General features: G+C 39.6%; 1 protein-coding gene across 1 annotated transcript; it reads right to left on the bottom strand.

Moving 5' to 3' along the window:
- Positions 1 to 1105: 1105 nt before the first annotated feature.
- SAXO5 (stabilizer of axonemal microtubules 5) lies at positions 1106 to 14109 on the bottom strand. Its single transcript, XM_087937164.1, has 5 exons — positions 13575 to 14109; positions 12728 to 12831; positions 5190 to 5376; positions 2892 to 2980; positions 1106 to 1288 (listed from the first exon to the last, which is right to left on the bottom strand). The coding sequence occupies exons 1-5, from the start codon at positions 14107 to 14109 to the stop codon at positions 1106 to 1108; spliced, it is 1098 nt and encodes a 365-aa protein (XP_087793290.1).
- Between the last annotated feature and the right edge of the window lie 3294 nt (positions 14110 to 17403).

Here is a 17403-nt window from a genome sequence, read left to right on the forward strand (position 1 = left end):
GGATTTTCTTGAAGATGTTTCATTTCTCACCCCAGAAGCTTCTACAGTAAAAGAGTTCAACAAGGCTTCATGGATAAGGACTGAAATATCTTTAAGAAAAATCAAGAAAGTGCAATCGCCTTTTTGAAAAAAACCTTTGGGATATCCAGGGAAAGATCCTTGGATGAAGAGTTGCCAACTGGCTATCTGTGGAAATACCTTTCTCTAAGAACAGCCATCTGTCCTACCAAGTCAAATAGGGTGGGGGCATGCTCCTGGTCCCTTCCTCCAAATATTGGGAGCTAATGGGAGCTAGGGAGTGGCTCTTTTCTGTGGCAGTCCTTGCCTTACAGAGCAGTCTTTCCTCTGAGGTTCAGTCAGCCTCCACCTTTTTAGCCTTCCACAAAGCATTGAAGACCAGTCTTTTCCCTCAAGTGTTGGGTGAAGACTAGATCATCGCACATCAGAACGGATTTGATGCCAGGCTTTTGTTGGTTTTAATGTTTTCATCAGTTTAGAGCTTTCATATGACTTTACATACTTTTTAATTTTTCATTGGAAGCTACCCACAGCAGTTATAAAGATGAAAAGCTGCATAAATATTTTAAATAAAATAATAAAATAAAATAAACTCTCAGAAATTCTGAAGAGATCAAAACTTTTTTTAAAAAATAAAAGTTCTCATTAGTAATTAAGCCAACAATGTTGTCTTTGTTGTTTCTGCTATGGTCTAGCTATGTATATGCTAGAGGCATTATTTCTCAATCTTGGCCACTTTAAGGTGGGTAGACTTCAACTCTCAGAATTCTTCAGCCAGCATGGCTGGCTGGGGAATTCCGGGGGCTGGGGCCTGAAATTCAACCATCTTCAAGCTGCCAAGGCTGAGAAACACTGTCACCATTGTCAGTAAGGAGAAAGATAGAAATCACTTAATGTTGGATGAGAATAACATATATTAGGACATCAACAATCTGTGAAACCAATTCTACCATGAAGCCAAGATTGTGAAGGTTTATGGGACTGAAGGATGGCCTTGATGGCCTCCAAACCACATGGATGTTTTTCAGCAGCCAACCAACAGGCATCTGATTTATTCACCCAAACTTCTCAGTTAAAGAGACATTTTTCAAGAACCAAACTTCTTTCTGGGTTGATACTTGACCATTGTGCCAAGGGGAACATTACTTCCTTGGAAGTCTGCCGTCGCGAGTGTGATTGGTCCGCTGTACTTGTCTGTGTAGGCATCTCTTTGTTCAGTGCTGAACCAACGTTTCCCCTTCCATGGGTGGACCAAATGGGAATATTTAACCTGGAAAGGAAGAAAAAAGGTCAAAGAATAAATCTTTTACAATGTGGTGTTATTGTCATTGGTCACTCAAATCCAGCCCTCCTTGTGATATTTGCAGCAAACAGGATGGGCAGGACAATTTAGAAATTGTTAAGATCCTGTGAGAAATTAGTACAATAATTATGAACAATACAATGATTCTGAAAACAGGTACAAATTCATTTATTTATTTACTTATCTATATGCTGTACTATCTCAATCACCAAGATAACTCTTTAGGCAATTTACATTCTGTGATTAAAACAATAATAAAGTAGTAAAGGTAACTTTACCACTTACTGGGGAGGATATTCCACTCAAAAGGATTAAACCATCAAAATAAACTATTAAGAAGGTGATTCACCACAGCCTACCCCAGGGCTGCTGAAAAAACAAAGTTTTCATAGCTTTTGGAATGCCCAACAGAGTTTGGGCCATGTGGATTTCAGAGGCAGACTCAGTTCGAGGAAGGGCATTCCTCCTAAGCTCCACAAGATGAGACCATAGTGCTTTACAGCTCAGCCCCCCAAACCCTCCTAATCTTGACTCCATAGGAGAGTTGGAGTCAATCGGCTGGAACATGAATGCATAAATGAGTCCATTTTTTTTTGTAAGCCACACAGAATCAATAAGAGTGAGTGGGCGGCCATATAACTTTTCTAAATAAAATAAAATTAGAAGCCTACCAAATGAAACAGCTACTTGAACTGAGAAGACATCCAAGTAGCAAAACAGGTTAGATCACAAGAGGAGAGGAAAATTAAAATACTCTCCCCAACAAATTGGTTAATAGGAAAGGAGATTGTTCTTTGGGTGGTTTGGGCCTAGGTTAATAGCCAATTAATATTTCTTCAATAGGAATGCTTGCTTAAAAGTGAGCTCTGATCACTCTCTCTGAAATATCCAACAGAACTAGCAAAAGAAAGGAAGGGAGGCAGGGAAATAAGAGTTGGCTACTTTTGAATTTGGAGACTGATATACAGGTTGAAAAGATGGAGAGTGGAAAAGGATGCTACGAAAGATGATGTCAGGAGATTTATTGTCCTGTAGAAGAGGGGTCTGCAAACAGGAACTTTTAAGACTTGTGGACTTCAACTCCCAGGATTCTTCAATGGCTGGCTGAGGAATTTTGGGAGTTGAAGTCCACAAATCTTAAAGTTGCCAAGTTGGGGGACCCCTGCTGATAGACCAGTTGCTATCACATAAACAAGAGTAGCTAGCCAATTCTAGTTGGTCTCAAAAAGCTAGGCACCGTCAACCTGGTTAGTATTTGGTTAGAGGTCTTACAATAATTCCAGAACAGTAGAGTACATTAGGAAGTTTTTTTTTTTAAAAAAAACCCACCCTTCTGTACTATTGCTAAAAAGACTACACTGATGTGTATGTAATTGAATCATCAGATATAATGTGTGATTTGAAGGAGACTTTATCTTTTTTCACCAGTAATACTTAGAGGAAGTACTGCATCAATGAGAAAGGACTTTTTTTTTTTCATCTGAAATGGCCCTGCTGACAATGCCAAAATGTGTGGGAGAGATATCACATGCTTCTGTAGGGCATTCAAGACAACAAGAATCTTCCTAACCCTTTGCAGTTCTTCTTCTGTCAACTGATACTTCTTCCCTTGGTGCGGAACAAGCATGTCTTGAGTTGTAGTGGTGGGCACTCCAGGCCCTGAATGAAAAACAGAATAACAGAGTTGGAAGGGGCTTTGGAGGTCTTGTAGTCCAACCCCCTGGTCAAACAGGAGACTCTATACCCATGATGGCAAACCTATGGCACGTGTGCCAGAGGTGGCACACAGAGCCTTCTCTGTGGACACGCACGCCATCGCCAGCTGCTGTTCTGGCACACACATGAGCACCAGCCAACTGGTCTTTGCAGGTGCTAGAGCACCGGGAAAAAATAGCCAAAGCCAGACCATTTTGGGGCCTTTTTCAGGCCATTTGGGGCCAAAAAAACAGCCTGATACTGGCCCAAAAAACAGCCTGAAAATGCCCCCACCCCATGACTAAAAAACAGGTATGTGTGCACTGCCAGCTGGTCTTCAGGTTTCTAGTGCTCAACATGCGCACATGCATGCACGTTCCGATTTGGGCACTAGGTGCTGAAAAGATTCGCCATCACTGTTCTATACCATTCCCGACAAGTGGCTGTTCAGTCACGTGAAAAACAGAATATTAAGAATCAAACATTGCTTTCCCTCCTACAAAAAGTCACTAAGATTAAATGAGAGTTACGCCAAGATGCGTCTCGAATGGAACAAAAAAGGGGTGAAAATTATCTTCTCTCTCAACAAACTGTTAGTGTTCACACATATAAACTGACTTACAGTTCATTGCCCAAGCAACTAAGGAACACATGAAGCCACAAAAAATATTGGTTGAAAATAGCTGAACTTAAATCTGTTGAATGAATTCAGTCACTAGGTTTGTAATTGACCTGATTAAATGAATTATGTAAGCATACTTAGTGGGTTATTTTTCTAACTGGGGGACTCTCACGAATTCTTCTCCCACAATAATTCCAAACCACAACTATACATAAAGATACCTTGTTATGTTTTCATGATAAACATCACCTTTATCTTTTTCATATGGAAATATTAGGGGCATATATTTTCCTGTTAATGTTTCCTCCCCCCCCCCAAGAATATTTGTTTTTCGTAGGATTATGAGCCATGGTGGTGCATTGGTTAGAATGGAGTACTGCAGGCTACTTCTGACGACTGCTGGCTGCCAGCAGTTCGGCAGTTTGAGTCTCACTAGCTCAAGGTTGACTCAGCCTTCCATCTTTCCGAGGTCTGTAAAATGAGGATGCAGATCATTGGGGGCAATATGCTGACTTTGTAAACCTCTTAGAGAAGCTGTAAAAGCGCTATGAAGCAGTATATAAATCTAAGTGCTATTGCTATTATCTGTTTATTTCAATATGATATCTCCAGTGGCATCTTTTGTCAGAGGTGAGAATGAACAATATAATTTTATTCTATCTAATAAACATTCTTTTGGCAGGGCTCTTGATATTGGAGGGCTGGTGAAAGTGGATTTGATGATACAGGAGGTACTTTTGAGCATAGAATCATAGGGCTGGAAAGGACCTTAGAGGTCTTCTAGTCCAACCACTGTTCAAGGCAGGAGGCCTTATACCATCCCAGTCAAGCTATTCCACTGATTCATTGTTCTCATGGTCAGAAAATATCTCCTTATTTCTAGGTTAGATTTCTTTTTAACAAGTTTCCACCCTGACTTCTTGTCCTGCCCTCTGTTGTTTTAGAAAATAAGTCAGTTTCCTCTTGTCTATGGCAGCCTGTCACGTACTGGAAGACAACTTTGCAACTTCATCATTTCATAACTGTAGAACTAAATGTGGTGCCATCTCATTTTTTTCAAAGGGAAGTCTGGCAACCAATTTCTTTGCTGGCGATTTCTATGTACTGTATACAGGTAGTCCTCTTACAATTGGACCCCAAATTTGTGTTGCTAAGCAAGACAGTTGTTAAGTGAGTTTTTTTCCAGTTTATGACCTTTCTTGCCACAATTGTTAAGTGCATCACTGCAGTTAGTAACACAATTGTTAAATGAATCTAGCTTCCCCATTGTCTTTGCTTGTCAGATGGTTGCAAAAGGTGATCACCTGACCCCAGGACACTGCGACCGTCATAAATATGAACCAGTTGCCAAGCATCAGAATTTTGGTCACTTCGCCAATGGGGATGCTGCAATGGTCGTAATTGTGAAAAACAATCATAAGTCACTTTTTTTTTTTTGCTGTTGTAACTTCTGCCATTAAACGAATGGTTGTAAGTCGTGGACTACCTGTGTGTGAATGAGAACCCCCTGTAAGACTTGGCTCTTGAACCTGAAAAAAAATAGGATTGTACCTTCATACTTGAAGAAAATGTGGCTATCAGTTGAAGTTTTGTTTTGGGAATCCATCTTGTGTTTTTCAGGAGGTGGCTGATAGTCAGAATGATGGATACTTTGAAACAATGGCAACTGTTTATCTCCCAAGCACAGCTTTGTTAGTGGCCAAGTCCGTGACTGGGTCGCGAAGTCCTTAGCATTTGGCTTAGTAGAGAGAAGACATGAATACTTTTATGTTTTTACTACCAACCTGCCTTTAATCGAGGACCTGTATACTTCACGAGTCAAAAAGAGGGCTGTGAAAATATTTACAGACCCCTCACATCCCAGACATCAACTGTTTCAACTCCTTCCCTCAAAATGACGCTATAGAGCGCTGCACACCAGAACAACTAGACACAAGGACAGTTTTTCCCCGAAAGCCATCATTCTGCTAAATAAGTAATTCCCTCAACGCTGTTCAACTATTACAAAGTCTGCACTATTATTACTGTTATCTTCTCATCACTCCTTATCACCCATCCCCTCCCACTTGTGACTGGAGGACTGTAACTTTGTTGCTTGTATCCTTACGATTTATATTGACTGTTTCCTAGTATGATTTGATTGCTTATTGTACCCTATGACTATCATTAAGTGTGGTACCTGATGATTCTGGACTCTTGATGAATGTATCTTTTCTTTTATGTACACTGAGAGCATTTGCACCAAGATAAATTCCTTGGGCGTCCAATCACACTTGGCCAAAAAAGAATTCTCTATCTATCTATCTATCTATCTATCTATCTATCTATCTATCTATCTATCTATCATCTATCAATCATCTATTTAAGTGTCCTAAATCTCTCCTCATTCACCTTCATTCAATAATCCTGAATTTAAAAGCACATTAACAAAACTATTTTCTTCTCTCCATTTTCTTAACATTGCAGATATCATAGTAAAAATGTGAATCTCATTGCTATATGATTTACTGTTTAGATAGCTTTTAAGTCTGATCCAGATGACTTTCTTTAGGCTCTTAACTGTTATACATCTCTTTTCCTTGACAGCAGCTGAGGATAGGAAATAGCCTAGAAATATAAAATTATAAAATAAAATATAAAAATATAAAATTATAAAAAGGAAATAGCTAGAGCAGTGTTTTTCAACCTTGGCAATTTGAAATTGTGTGGACCTCAATTACTAGAATTCCTCAGACAACATGGCTGGCTGGGAATTTTGGGAGTTGAAGTCCATGCATCGTTGAAATCCACAGCTAGAGGGCTAAGTTCTTAGCAATGAGAAGAAGAGCTGGGTATTACCTCTTTGTAGTAAAATTGGTTGTTGGTTATACTGGTGCATCTTCTCTTCTCATTGTGATCTCCAAGGAGAATAAACGACTCGTTCTTTTTGGAGTTAGAATAGGATGGAGGGTCTGGAAAAACCACAAAAATAAAGAAACAGAGGGAGACTTAATCAGAACTGTGATTCAATCCTGGGGTTTTTAGTGCCTGAGAAGAGAAGTAAAAAATGTAAATGGTGAGCAGGCCAGGGTCCAAATTCTGTTGATTCCCATCTCACCTCTTCTACACACATCTTTTCAGATGCACCCATCCCATACCTCACTCAGGCATGTACACAGAGAGGGGGAGTCAAAAAGTCAAGCTATTTTACCTGCAGGATTTTGATCACACGTTGTGATCACCATCCCGACGTTTTGACCCCTGACCCCATTCATGCACATCCTTTTATGTGGACGAAAAATGTGGTATAGGTAGTCCTCAATGTACGACCACAATAGAGCCCCAAATTTCCATTGCTAAGCAAGAAAGTTGTTAAGCAGCATCCTCACAGGCACAGGATCAAAATTCAGACACTGGCCACGTGTGTACCACAGTTGCAGCATGTGATTGCCATTTGCCATTTGGGGTCAAGTGATCGCCATTTGCTATCTTATTCGCTTAACAACTGCATGATTCACTTAACAACTGCAGCGATTTGTTCAACACATGTGGCAAAAAAAAAGTTGGAAAATTGGGTGTGGCTCATTGAATCGCTTTACTTAGCAATGGGAATTCTGGTTGAATTGTGGTCGTAAGTCGAGGACTATCTGTATTTCCTTCACAACCATCTCTTGCCCATTTCCTCTGAGTGCCCAGATTTAAAAAAGACTAAATAATATCACAAAGAAAGTAGGGGAATTGACTAGGGGGAGCATGGCTCGAGCAGTCCATTTCTAACGCACAAGGGGCCATTGAAATAATGAGCAGTGGAGCAGAAAGAAGCTTACATCTTTTAGAGGACAGCTCCTTCCTTCATACAGAAGCACCCTCCTCTGAGCACGTGGCTTCAGGTAACAATCACTCAGGTACAAGGAGTGAGATTTGTCAAGGCGTCTGGAGATCAAAGGAAGAGGAGGAGGAGGCCTCCAAGGGTAGATTCAAACTATGGGCTAGAAGTTCCCCATACTCCCCTAGTAGTTTTGAATTAAGAATAATATCTCTGAGCATGGAGAGAACAAATTCCTCTTTTTTACCCTGTGAAAAAATGCACTGTTGAAAATGGAATTAATTGAGGGATCCCTGGTGCTCTATGAGCTTGGTTTGTTTTCTTGTATAGTGGCACGATGCAAGCTCAGACAGTACCCTGAACTACAAATATTCTCCTTTATGGAATCAACTCTTTGACCTTATGAGCCTGTTTTGACGACTGGCACAAGTGATGACAGAAAGATTTTGGGAAAGTTCTCGTCTCATCTTAGGGAAATGAGTGAAATGATCTCATCTTAGTGAAATGAGGAACTTTCTGTCTTCCTTTCTCTCTTGTTCTTCCTTCTTTTCAAGATGCTCTTTAGACAGAAGTTATGTCTATACTTATGTGTATATTAAGAAATCTATAAAAATCTAGTAGCACTGGTTTTTTTTTTAACTTACAGGTGGTTCTCAACTCATTGCACAACCTTGGTAATTCTCGTTCTTATCAGAGACAATTAGTTGATTGAAACAGCCTTTTAACCGTGAAGGAACGGAATTTGTAAAGAATCATTAAAAGGTTTTGCTGTTACCTCTGTTTTGTGTTTGTTTCCTTGGAACAAGGTTTGGGTCAAAACAAAAGGAAAAAGAAAAAGCTTTCACGAGTTGCCATCCCTTCATCAGATGCAGATAATTTCTTACGTATGATTTCAATTACCGTAAATCTAATGTTCTTTTTCTTTCAAATGTCACAAATGTTGCTTTAGCATTCATTAATAATTGGGCGAAGACCATACTTTACATTCAAGATTATGTCATCCATCCACCTACCCACATGTATGCACATACACACACATACTTTGTATCTCTCTGTGTGTAATGGTACATTGTGCTATTCAGTATTACAGGTAGTTCTTGATTTAAAACAGCTCATTTAGTGACTGTTCACAGTTATAACAGCACTGAAAAAAATGACTAATGACTATTTTCACACTTACGACCATTGCAACATCTCTAGGGTCACGTGATCAAAATTTGGATGCTTGATAAATGACTCATAATTATGACGGTTGCACTGCCCTGTGGTCACATGATTATCATTTGTGACCTTCTGACAAGCAAAATCAAGCTAGATTCAACTGTTACTGACTTAACTACTGCAATGATTCACTTCATAATTGTGACAAGAAAGGCCACTCACTTAACAACTGTCTGTTGCTTAGCGATAGAGATTTTGGGCTCAGTTGTGGCCATACGTTGAGGACTACCTATATTTCACTATTACAGGGGTTCTGCTAAATTTAGATCTCTAATATATGCATTGTGCAGGGTTAACCAAACTGAATATTTAACTGAGCTGGAGGCACTGCCTGGGTTGTTTTAATCTTGGTTCCCTCCCTCTCACCATACCAGGTTGGTTCCATAAGTATGATTCAGACATGATGGTAGAAAACCTGTGCTGCCCATCTCCAGGATGAATATTTGAACGGTGCACCATCGCTGAGGCAATTTGTGGGTCATAGCTGTTGGAGAAAAGTTAAATTATTAGTGATTAAAAATAATGAACTTAATACCTTATTAGATTTCTAAGGCTGCAAATCAAAGAAAATTCAAGATGGTGCACAAAACTTGAAATAATAAAAACCAGTGCAGACATCAAATCACAAGATAGACAAAGCTTATGCAAAGCTAGAGTGTCAGAAATGACTATTAAGCATTGAACAGAGAAGTGTTTCTCCACCGTGGCAACTTTAAGATGTTATTGTTGGCTGAGGAATTCTGGGATCTGAAGTCCTCACATCTTAAAGTTGCCATGGCTGAGAAATACTAGAATAAGGGATGAATCTCTCTACACAAAACTGTTCCCCCTCAATCTATCATAATGACACAATGACAAAATGTACACATGCAGTACAAATTACTTCAACTGTAACCTCAATAGCATTCTCCAAATATATACTATACATTATTTTCCAAAAGGAACTAATTAGAAAACCAGATTTTGTTAAATCCTTAACCTTGTTTCTATATAAAACAGGCTTTAACAAATTAAGAACAACAGTTCCAGTTAACTTTGCTGGCAGGGAATTTTACATAATGCAGTCGCAATGCAGATTGGAGAATTGGGGACAGTTGGTATAATCTTAGTCAACAATTACAGCAAAGTCTTTTAATTGTATAAATTTAGAAAGGTCAAATCTCAGGAGATGCTAGGCTCTTTAAAAACAGAGGTGATGATGATGATGATGATGATGATCATAATGATAATGTTGTGATAATGATGATTTAATTACCAGTAGGTGGCACCATGTAGCTGACTTGGCTAAGCTAGGAGACTATAGTAACCAGACTACAGTAAATATCTGGGAAGCCAAAGGCTGTAGGCTAAAATGGATAGATCTTAGACTTTAGATATGAAGATATGTTGCACACATACCCCCCACACACCAGAAAAAGGCAATGATATTGTAAATCACTTCCATATTGTTTAAGCAAATTGATTAATTACATCCATGTTAATCCCCAATAGTCAAACTGGAATAAAAAATAATCTTACTTTCTAATTTTTTCAAATGAACTTTTTTTAAAATCAGAGAGGACAGGTAGCAGCATTTAGAGGGTAATAATATAATTTAGGGTCACGCTGATAAGCCTTGTTGCATGGCATCTTGGAAATCTAGTATCAGAAAGATAAATTACATAGATAGTCCTCGACTTACAACAGTTTGTATAGGGACTGTTCAAAGTTATAATGAACTGAAAAAAGTGACTTATGACCATTTTTCAGACTTATGACCATTGCAGCATCCCTACGGTCACCTGATCAAATTTCAGGTGCTTGGCAACTGAGTCATATTTATGACGGTTGCATAAATCAACTTTTGTGACATTCTGACCAGCAAAGACAATGGGGAAGCCAGATTCACTTAACAACTGTATTATTAACCTAACAACTGCAATGATTCATTTAACAAATGTGGCCAAAATAGTAAAAAATATGGGGCAAAACTCATGTAACATCTGTCTCAAGTAGCAACAGAAATTTTGGACCCAATTGTAGTCATAAGTCAAGGACTATCTGTAAACATTTTAAGCAATTGAAACAAAATCAAGAGAATAACCAAGGGACATCCTGGTATGTTCCTTAGAAGATTGCTTAATGTAGAAAGGAGTTTGTAACTCTAGGAGGTTTGAAATGTATTATATTAGCATGACACACAACAGCCTATAGCCTTCTCCATTCCAGCCATCCTTTTCTGAGGCAAGTGTTACAGTGCTTACCGTTGGCCTTCGGGTTTCTGGACAGTATATGCATGCTTCTGCTCACTCACTGCTTGGTGGTGTCGAGGGTCACCAAAGACTATAGATACCACATTCTGAAATAGGAAAATGCGTGAAGTGATCCAATGCTGCAAGTAATGTCTTTCCATCTTGTATTGTGGTGCTATTAGCAAAAGGTGTTTTTCAAATGGTAGGCACAATTGTGTGGAGTGAATCCACCAATGGCTGTGATGTGGGTGGCATTTCTCATCTTAGAAACAGTCTACCTCTGATTAACGCTGCATTATTGCTTCCATGTTTCCCTAGAAATGTTCAGTTAATCACTGTCAGAAGAGGAATGCTCAATTAGCTGGTCCACCAGGGCTCAATTAGATGGCCCACTAGATATTCACCAAGGTTTTCCTTATGTTGGGATGAATCTGCCAGTAGCTATCAGCCATGTTAGCTGACTTGTATCTTCATGGGTAGAAATGGTCTCCCTATGCTGTCCCTCTAGCATCTTAGATTTTGAGTGCCAGCTGTGGAGGTTTTTGAATATCTATACTGTTAGCAGCTATATACGGTAGTATAATAGCTATATAGTATAGCCAATGGATTAAACTGGTGTGCTTGACTGTCAGGAAAAAATATATCTTTGAAGCGGTGGGACTTTCCTTCTTCTGCTGCTGCAGCTGTAAAAGTAGCTTCTGAACGATCCTTTCCTGGGAGAAATTCCTGATTTTTCCCCTGCCATTGGCCAAAGCTGAAACATTAAATTTGTCTTTTCAATGCATGTCCTCAACTATCAAATATAACTGATACAACCAGGAGTCAGTGATAGTCCTGTTTTTTAAATGAATGTATGTTTGTTCCTTCTTAAAATAGTAGTAGTGGTTGACTACAATAAATCCCATACTTTAATTTATGCTGTGTAATCGAGGGCTTTTTGCTGCCAATGCTCTTTTTTATTTATTTGTTTATTATTACATTGGTATGCCACCTATCTCGCTGTCCAAGGAACTCAGTATAGTGGTAAAGGGAGAAAACCATGCCCCTATCCACAATGTCTATCCCATGCATGCTTTTCTAGCTCTCTATTGTCTTTTTGAAGTTAAAAAGCCCTCCAAGTTTTAATCTATCCTGATAACAGAGTATTATAGTCATTTCTCATCTTCCATTGAAGGCTGGGCATTTCTCCAACTTTCTTATATTAATTTTCTATAAAGATCTAGTTGTATTATATCCACAGTTGGGGGATCAAAAATTTCCTTCCATCTTTCCTTAGAAACAGTTAATCCAGAACATTTTCAGCTCCTATTGATTTTCTACCAGTGCTCAGGTGAAAATTGTTGTCATTAATTTTTTTATATTAAAAATGCAATCTCATCCAATTTTGGTTTAATGGAAGTCTCCGACCACTCCACCCCTGTAGGCCAGCTTGTTCATCGATATTTCTCAGGATCTGTTACAGCTAATTCTTCTCCCCTCTGCTACAGGGGTTTTCAAACTTGACAGCTTTAAGACTTGTGGACTTCAATTCCCAGAATTCCTCCTCCAGCCATGTTAGCCCAGGAATTCTGGGAGTTGAAGTCCACAAGTCTTAAACTTGCCAAGTTTGAAGATCCTCGCTCTACTACATAATGAGACCATCTTTCCCTCATTTTTTTGTTGGCTGAGTTCGCTGTTTGATTATTCGTGGAGCAGATGTGTCTAATTTAGCTGCATTTTTCTCCTCCTCCTGATGTGAGAATGAATACTTTGTACATCCCCTCCCTTAGCTAAGCCTAAATTGGTAGCTAGGAAATACAGGTCAGAGGCCAAGTAACCCGAGACATACTTACCTCGTTGCAGGTCTTCATTGGAGGTGCCCATTCACCTGTGAACTGTGATTGATAAGAAGTGTTGAAATAGTTACGACCATCACCTTTCAAGGTTAAACCACCTCCTGCCAAAAAAAAAAAAAAAGATCGGAAAATCCATCATGGTGGATCAATCAGAATAGCTATCTAATCAGGCTTTTATTCCACTCCCCCTTTGCCAGATCAGAAAGATATAGGCAACAGATCCATGTATGAATGTTTGTGTGTGAGAGATATAAATTATACTTCAGCAAGTGAAGTCTTCTTCAAATGTTGTTGAGTCACCTACCACATGCCAAAATTGTTCCAGCCATTCAACCATCCAACCGTACAACCAACCCACCCACAATAGCTTCACAATCTGTCTGGAAGAGGGAAGCTTCTGCCAATTTTAACAGAGATTGAACTCCAGCACTGTTTTTGCACATCACTGCTCCATCTAGCTTAATATTGTTTATTTTGCTTGGCAGCAGCTCTTCCAAACTTGGCTGAGAATATTTTAATTGCAGAACCTAAGATCTCCTGCATGCCAAAGAGATGCTACAGCTCAGAGGTTGAACTTTGCCTGCCCATTTTATCTATTTTATGCATTCTGCACATGATCAGTGGCACTTGGCTGATAGCCCTGGTCAAAAGATTCAGTCTAGGCCCACTGCAGAGATGTGGAAACACTCTTTAAGTATTTAGAAAATTAAAAGCAATGCCCAAAGACTGTCCAGGTGCCATTCTAGGCAAACATCACCATTGGGATATGTCTTCACAGACATAAACTGCCTTGGTGAGCCGCTGTTTACAAGGTTTGGACTTGCTGTAGGTTTGGCAAACGTACCCAAGTGTAGGTTTGGAGCCTTGACTACAGGTACCACCCCTTCATAGGCTGGGTAGGACTGCTGGTAAAGGGTCTCTGGCAGGGGTTCCTTCTCTTTGTCCCCACTGGGAAAACTGTCGTCCCACTTGTCTACACGGTTGGGAGTGGTATGCGGGAGGCTAGGAGGATAAGAATAGCTTTCTCGGGTGATAGAAGTGAGGATGCTGTGGCGGGGATCTGCATGCATTTGGAAGTTGGATATAGGTGGATAAATAGCAGATTTGACATCCAAAGGCCAGCTTGGATATGACAGGTATGATTCTGAGCGAGTGTCCCAGGAATCGCCTATTTCTTGGTTTAGGACATCAGCACATTTGGGAGGCAGAATGGGTTGTCGCTGGTAGGTGCCCCATCTAGGAGGATATTCTATACGATAAGGGGAGATTACTGTGCTACCCTCAGGCCTCTGGTCAAAACCCAGCTTGAAATGGGAAGCCCTCAGGAAAGATTCAGAGGCCAGAGGACCTTGGATTTTTTGGAAGGAAGTAGAGGGCATTGTATAATCTGCGGTTAGGTAGCAACTGGGAGAAGATTAGCCAAGTGCACAGGAGGAAAGATAAAACTAGAAGCAACGAGGCACAGAACTAGAATGCCTGTCACTTCTGGATTTTTGCTGAGGTAAGTAAAAGTTATACATATCTCTTCAAAAAGGGGGTGTGTAGAAGAAAAATAGCCTTCTTCCAGAAATGTGTGTGTGGTTTAAAGGGCAATAAGGAACTACGAATTCAATATTTGTAATCTCTCGTGTGCTGGTTGAGTCAATCAAATATACCTTTGTTTTCTGATGAGTTCTGACATTCCAGAATGGAACACAGCTTTATGAATTATGGCATCACAGGAGAGAGAATTAATCCCAACTTGGTGAAGATTCTCATGGTAGGTTACCCCCTCTGGTGAGTGGAGAGTCAAATGGTCACTAGAGGGCTCTCTCCGACAGCCCATGAACCACCAGGATGGACGCTCAGGACTGCCAGGCCCCTAAGAATAAAATAAACAACACAACAACTCATGATTCAGACAAACAACAGCCTTGTGTGGGACTGGAGAAGAGGGGGAGCCAATGATGCAGGTCCCAAGCTGTGCTGGGTTAGAGGGAGGCCTGATGGGAGTTACCACTCTCCTGTAACCAGACTTATTGTGAGACCCAGAATCCACTCTGATTTTTGTTTTGCTAAATCAACAAGCAGCCTTGTGATCCTGTTTTGGAAACAAACCTGTTTTATCATTGCAATTGGCTCTCCATTTCATCTGCTACAGATTAGGTTTGAAGTCACAATGTGGCATGTCACTAATATTGTAACCCATATTTCAATCAAGATGGACATTCCATTGCCTAGACTAGCGTTTCTCAACCTTGGCAACTTTATGTGTAGACTTCAACTCCTAGAATTCCCTTAGCTGGCTGGGGAATTCTGGGAGTTGAAATCCACACATCATAAAGTTGGCATGGTTGAGAAATGCTGCCCAAACTGCTAAAGTCTAGCATGGTGGTGGTCGTCTGTAGGTGTGGGTATGAGGGAGGGAGGGAGGGAGGGAGGGAGAGAAAAGGGGAGTAGACTTTCACCAAAATTATGTTTTATAGGTTACCTGGTCATTTCTCAGTGAATTACAGGGTGTGTTCTCCCTAGGTTGTTTCCAGAATGTTTACATCTATTAAATGCTTATTTATTTATTTCCTGTACAATTTATGAGAATCAGCTTTAGTGAAACATCTACGTGCAAGTAGTTCTTGACTTACAATCATTCATTTAGTGATTATTCCAAGTTACAACAGCACTGAAAAAAAGTGACTTACAAACATTTTTCACACTTACGGCTGTTGCAGCATCTCCATGGTCACATGATCAAAATTGGATGCTTGGCAACTGTTTCATATTTATGACAGTTTGTAATATTCCGGGGTCATATCAGGGGTGGGATTCTACCAGTTCGCTCCTATTCACTATAACAGGTTGTTAATATTCTAAGCAGTTCAAAGAACCAGTTGTTAGAAGAAATTACAGGTCTAATCCTGTAAGGAAGGCAGGAAGGAAACATTCTGGCGTTGCTTACAGAAACTGCCCCTCCGTTAACCCTTATTACATTCTTGGCAGGACTAGACTTCCTGTCTCAGGAACTTCTCTGGAGTTTTTTTCTCCTCCTTTGCTGGTACTTTGCTTGTGTGGAGTAACCATTCAAAGTTACAATGGCACTGAAAAAAGTGACTGATGACCATTTTTCACACTTACGACTGTTGCAGCATCCCCACAGTCATGAGAGGCTAGGAGAGGAGATGCGTGCCTCAATGTGAATGATATTGAGTTGGCCACACCCAGCCAATAACATGAACACCAAGCCATGTCCACCCAGTCACATGACCACCAAGCCACGCCCACCAACTAAGCCATGCCCACCGAACTGGTTGTTAAAAATTTTGAATCCCACCCCTGGGTCATATGATCACCTTTTGCAATCTTCTGACAAAGTCAATGGGAAAGCCAGATTCACTTAACAACCATGTTACTAACTTAACAGCAGCTGTGATTCATTTAATAACTGTGGCATGAAAGGTTGTAAAATGGGGCAAAACTCAGTTAACAACTGTCTTGCTTAGCAACGGAAATTTTGGGCTCAGTTGTGGTTGTAAGTCAAGCACTATCTGTAGCAGGAGGGGAGATTTGGTTTTTTAAAACTCAATTGACAGATTAGAAATAAGATGAAAATTACCGTATACAGAATTCTACAATTCAAAATAAGGATATTATTGGCTGAGTTACAAACTCTACAATACTAAACTCTGGATTAGGGGATTCTTTTAAGTTTAGAACTGTTGTGAAAGTTTAGTTTTATCTTCTCTGGGATTACAATTTTCAGAATTCTCCAAATGTTGCAATCTAACTAAAGAATTCTGGGAGCTGAATCAGTACAGAGTGTTAAAAAACTGATTTATGACTTTCCGTAATTCTTTTTGCAAAGCCACCTAATTGTTGTTTATTCAATAAAGTAACGAGTTACACAATTTATTTCTGTGAGCACAATCTAGGTGTTGAGTTTATGACTGACACTGTGCTTTTTACACCAAAGTAGTAAAAAAACCTACATCAGAACACAAATCTGGACACAGGGATACTATTCATTTGCCAAAGACCCTGAAGAACTACCTTTCATGGCCTCCAGAAGGTTAACAATAAGATGGTGTGTTGTATTTTTCTAAAAGTGATATAAAGAAGGTAATAAATTAATTCTGAAGATGCATCACCTTTAATAGAATCAAGAAAGATTCTGAGCACAACATGTTTTGTTAAATTAAATACTCTTTCTTGAGAACGGACAAAGTCATAAGAGAAAAAAGCAGGAAATTAAAATACTGAATTCAGCAGTACGAGAAAGAGGAGAGAATGTAATTTTGTAACACCCAAAGACTGAATATTTCTGAAGATACAACCCTTACAGTCTCCATACAAAATTATCTAATTTGATTTCTCCTCCTCCTCCTCATTCTTTATATCTTCCTATCTAAAATGATCTTCAATATTAAAAAAATAACTTGGCAACAGGGAGCTGTGCACAAATTTAAGAAATTGATTACCTGCTAGAAATGGAATCAAACATTGACATCCATTAAAAAAAATTAACAGTGATTCATGAACCCAGTAAAAAGACATCTTGTAATAAAAAAATCTTTTACAGGTAGTCCTCAACTTACAACAGTTTAGTAACTATTCAAAGTTACAAATGGTACTGAAAAAAGTGACCTATGATTAGTTTTCACACTAAGGACTGTTGTAGCATCCCCGTGGTCATGTGATGA

The sequence above is a fragment of the Pseudonaja textilis genome, chromosome 1 (assembly GCF_049901715.1).
Source record: "Pseudonaja textilis isolate UNSWEBS1 chromosome 1, rPseTex1.2, whole genome shotgun sequence".
NCBI lineage: Eukaryota > Metazoa > Chordata > Lepidosauria > Squamata > Elapidae > Pseudonaja > Pseudonaja textilis.

Excerpts from the sequence above, each read along its gene's own strand:
- SAXO5 (XM_087937164.1), bottom strand. The coding sequence starts at position 14,109 with ATGCCCTCTACTTCCTTCCAAAAAATCCAAGGTCCTCTGGCCTCTGAA. Across the intron at positions 12,832-13,574 it reads GGCTCCAAACCTACACTTGG|GAGGTGGTTTAACCTTGAAA; the intron begins GTACGTTTGCCA and ends TTTTTTTGGCAG. Across the intron at positions 1,289-2,891 it reads CAGAAGAAGAACTGCAAAGG|GTTAAATATTCCCATTTGGT; the intron begins GTTAGGAAGATT and ends CTTCCTTTCCAG.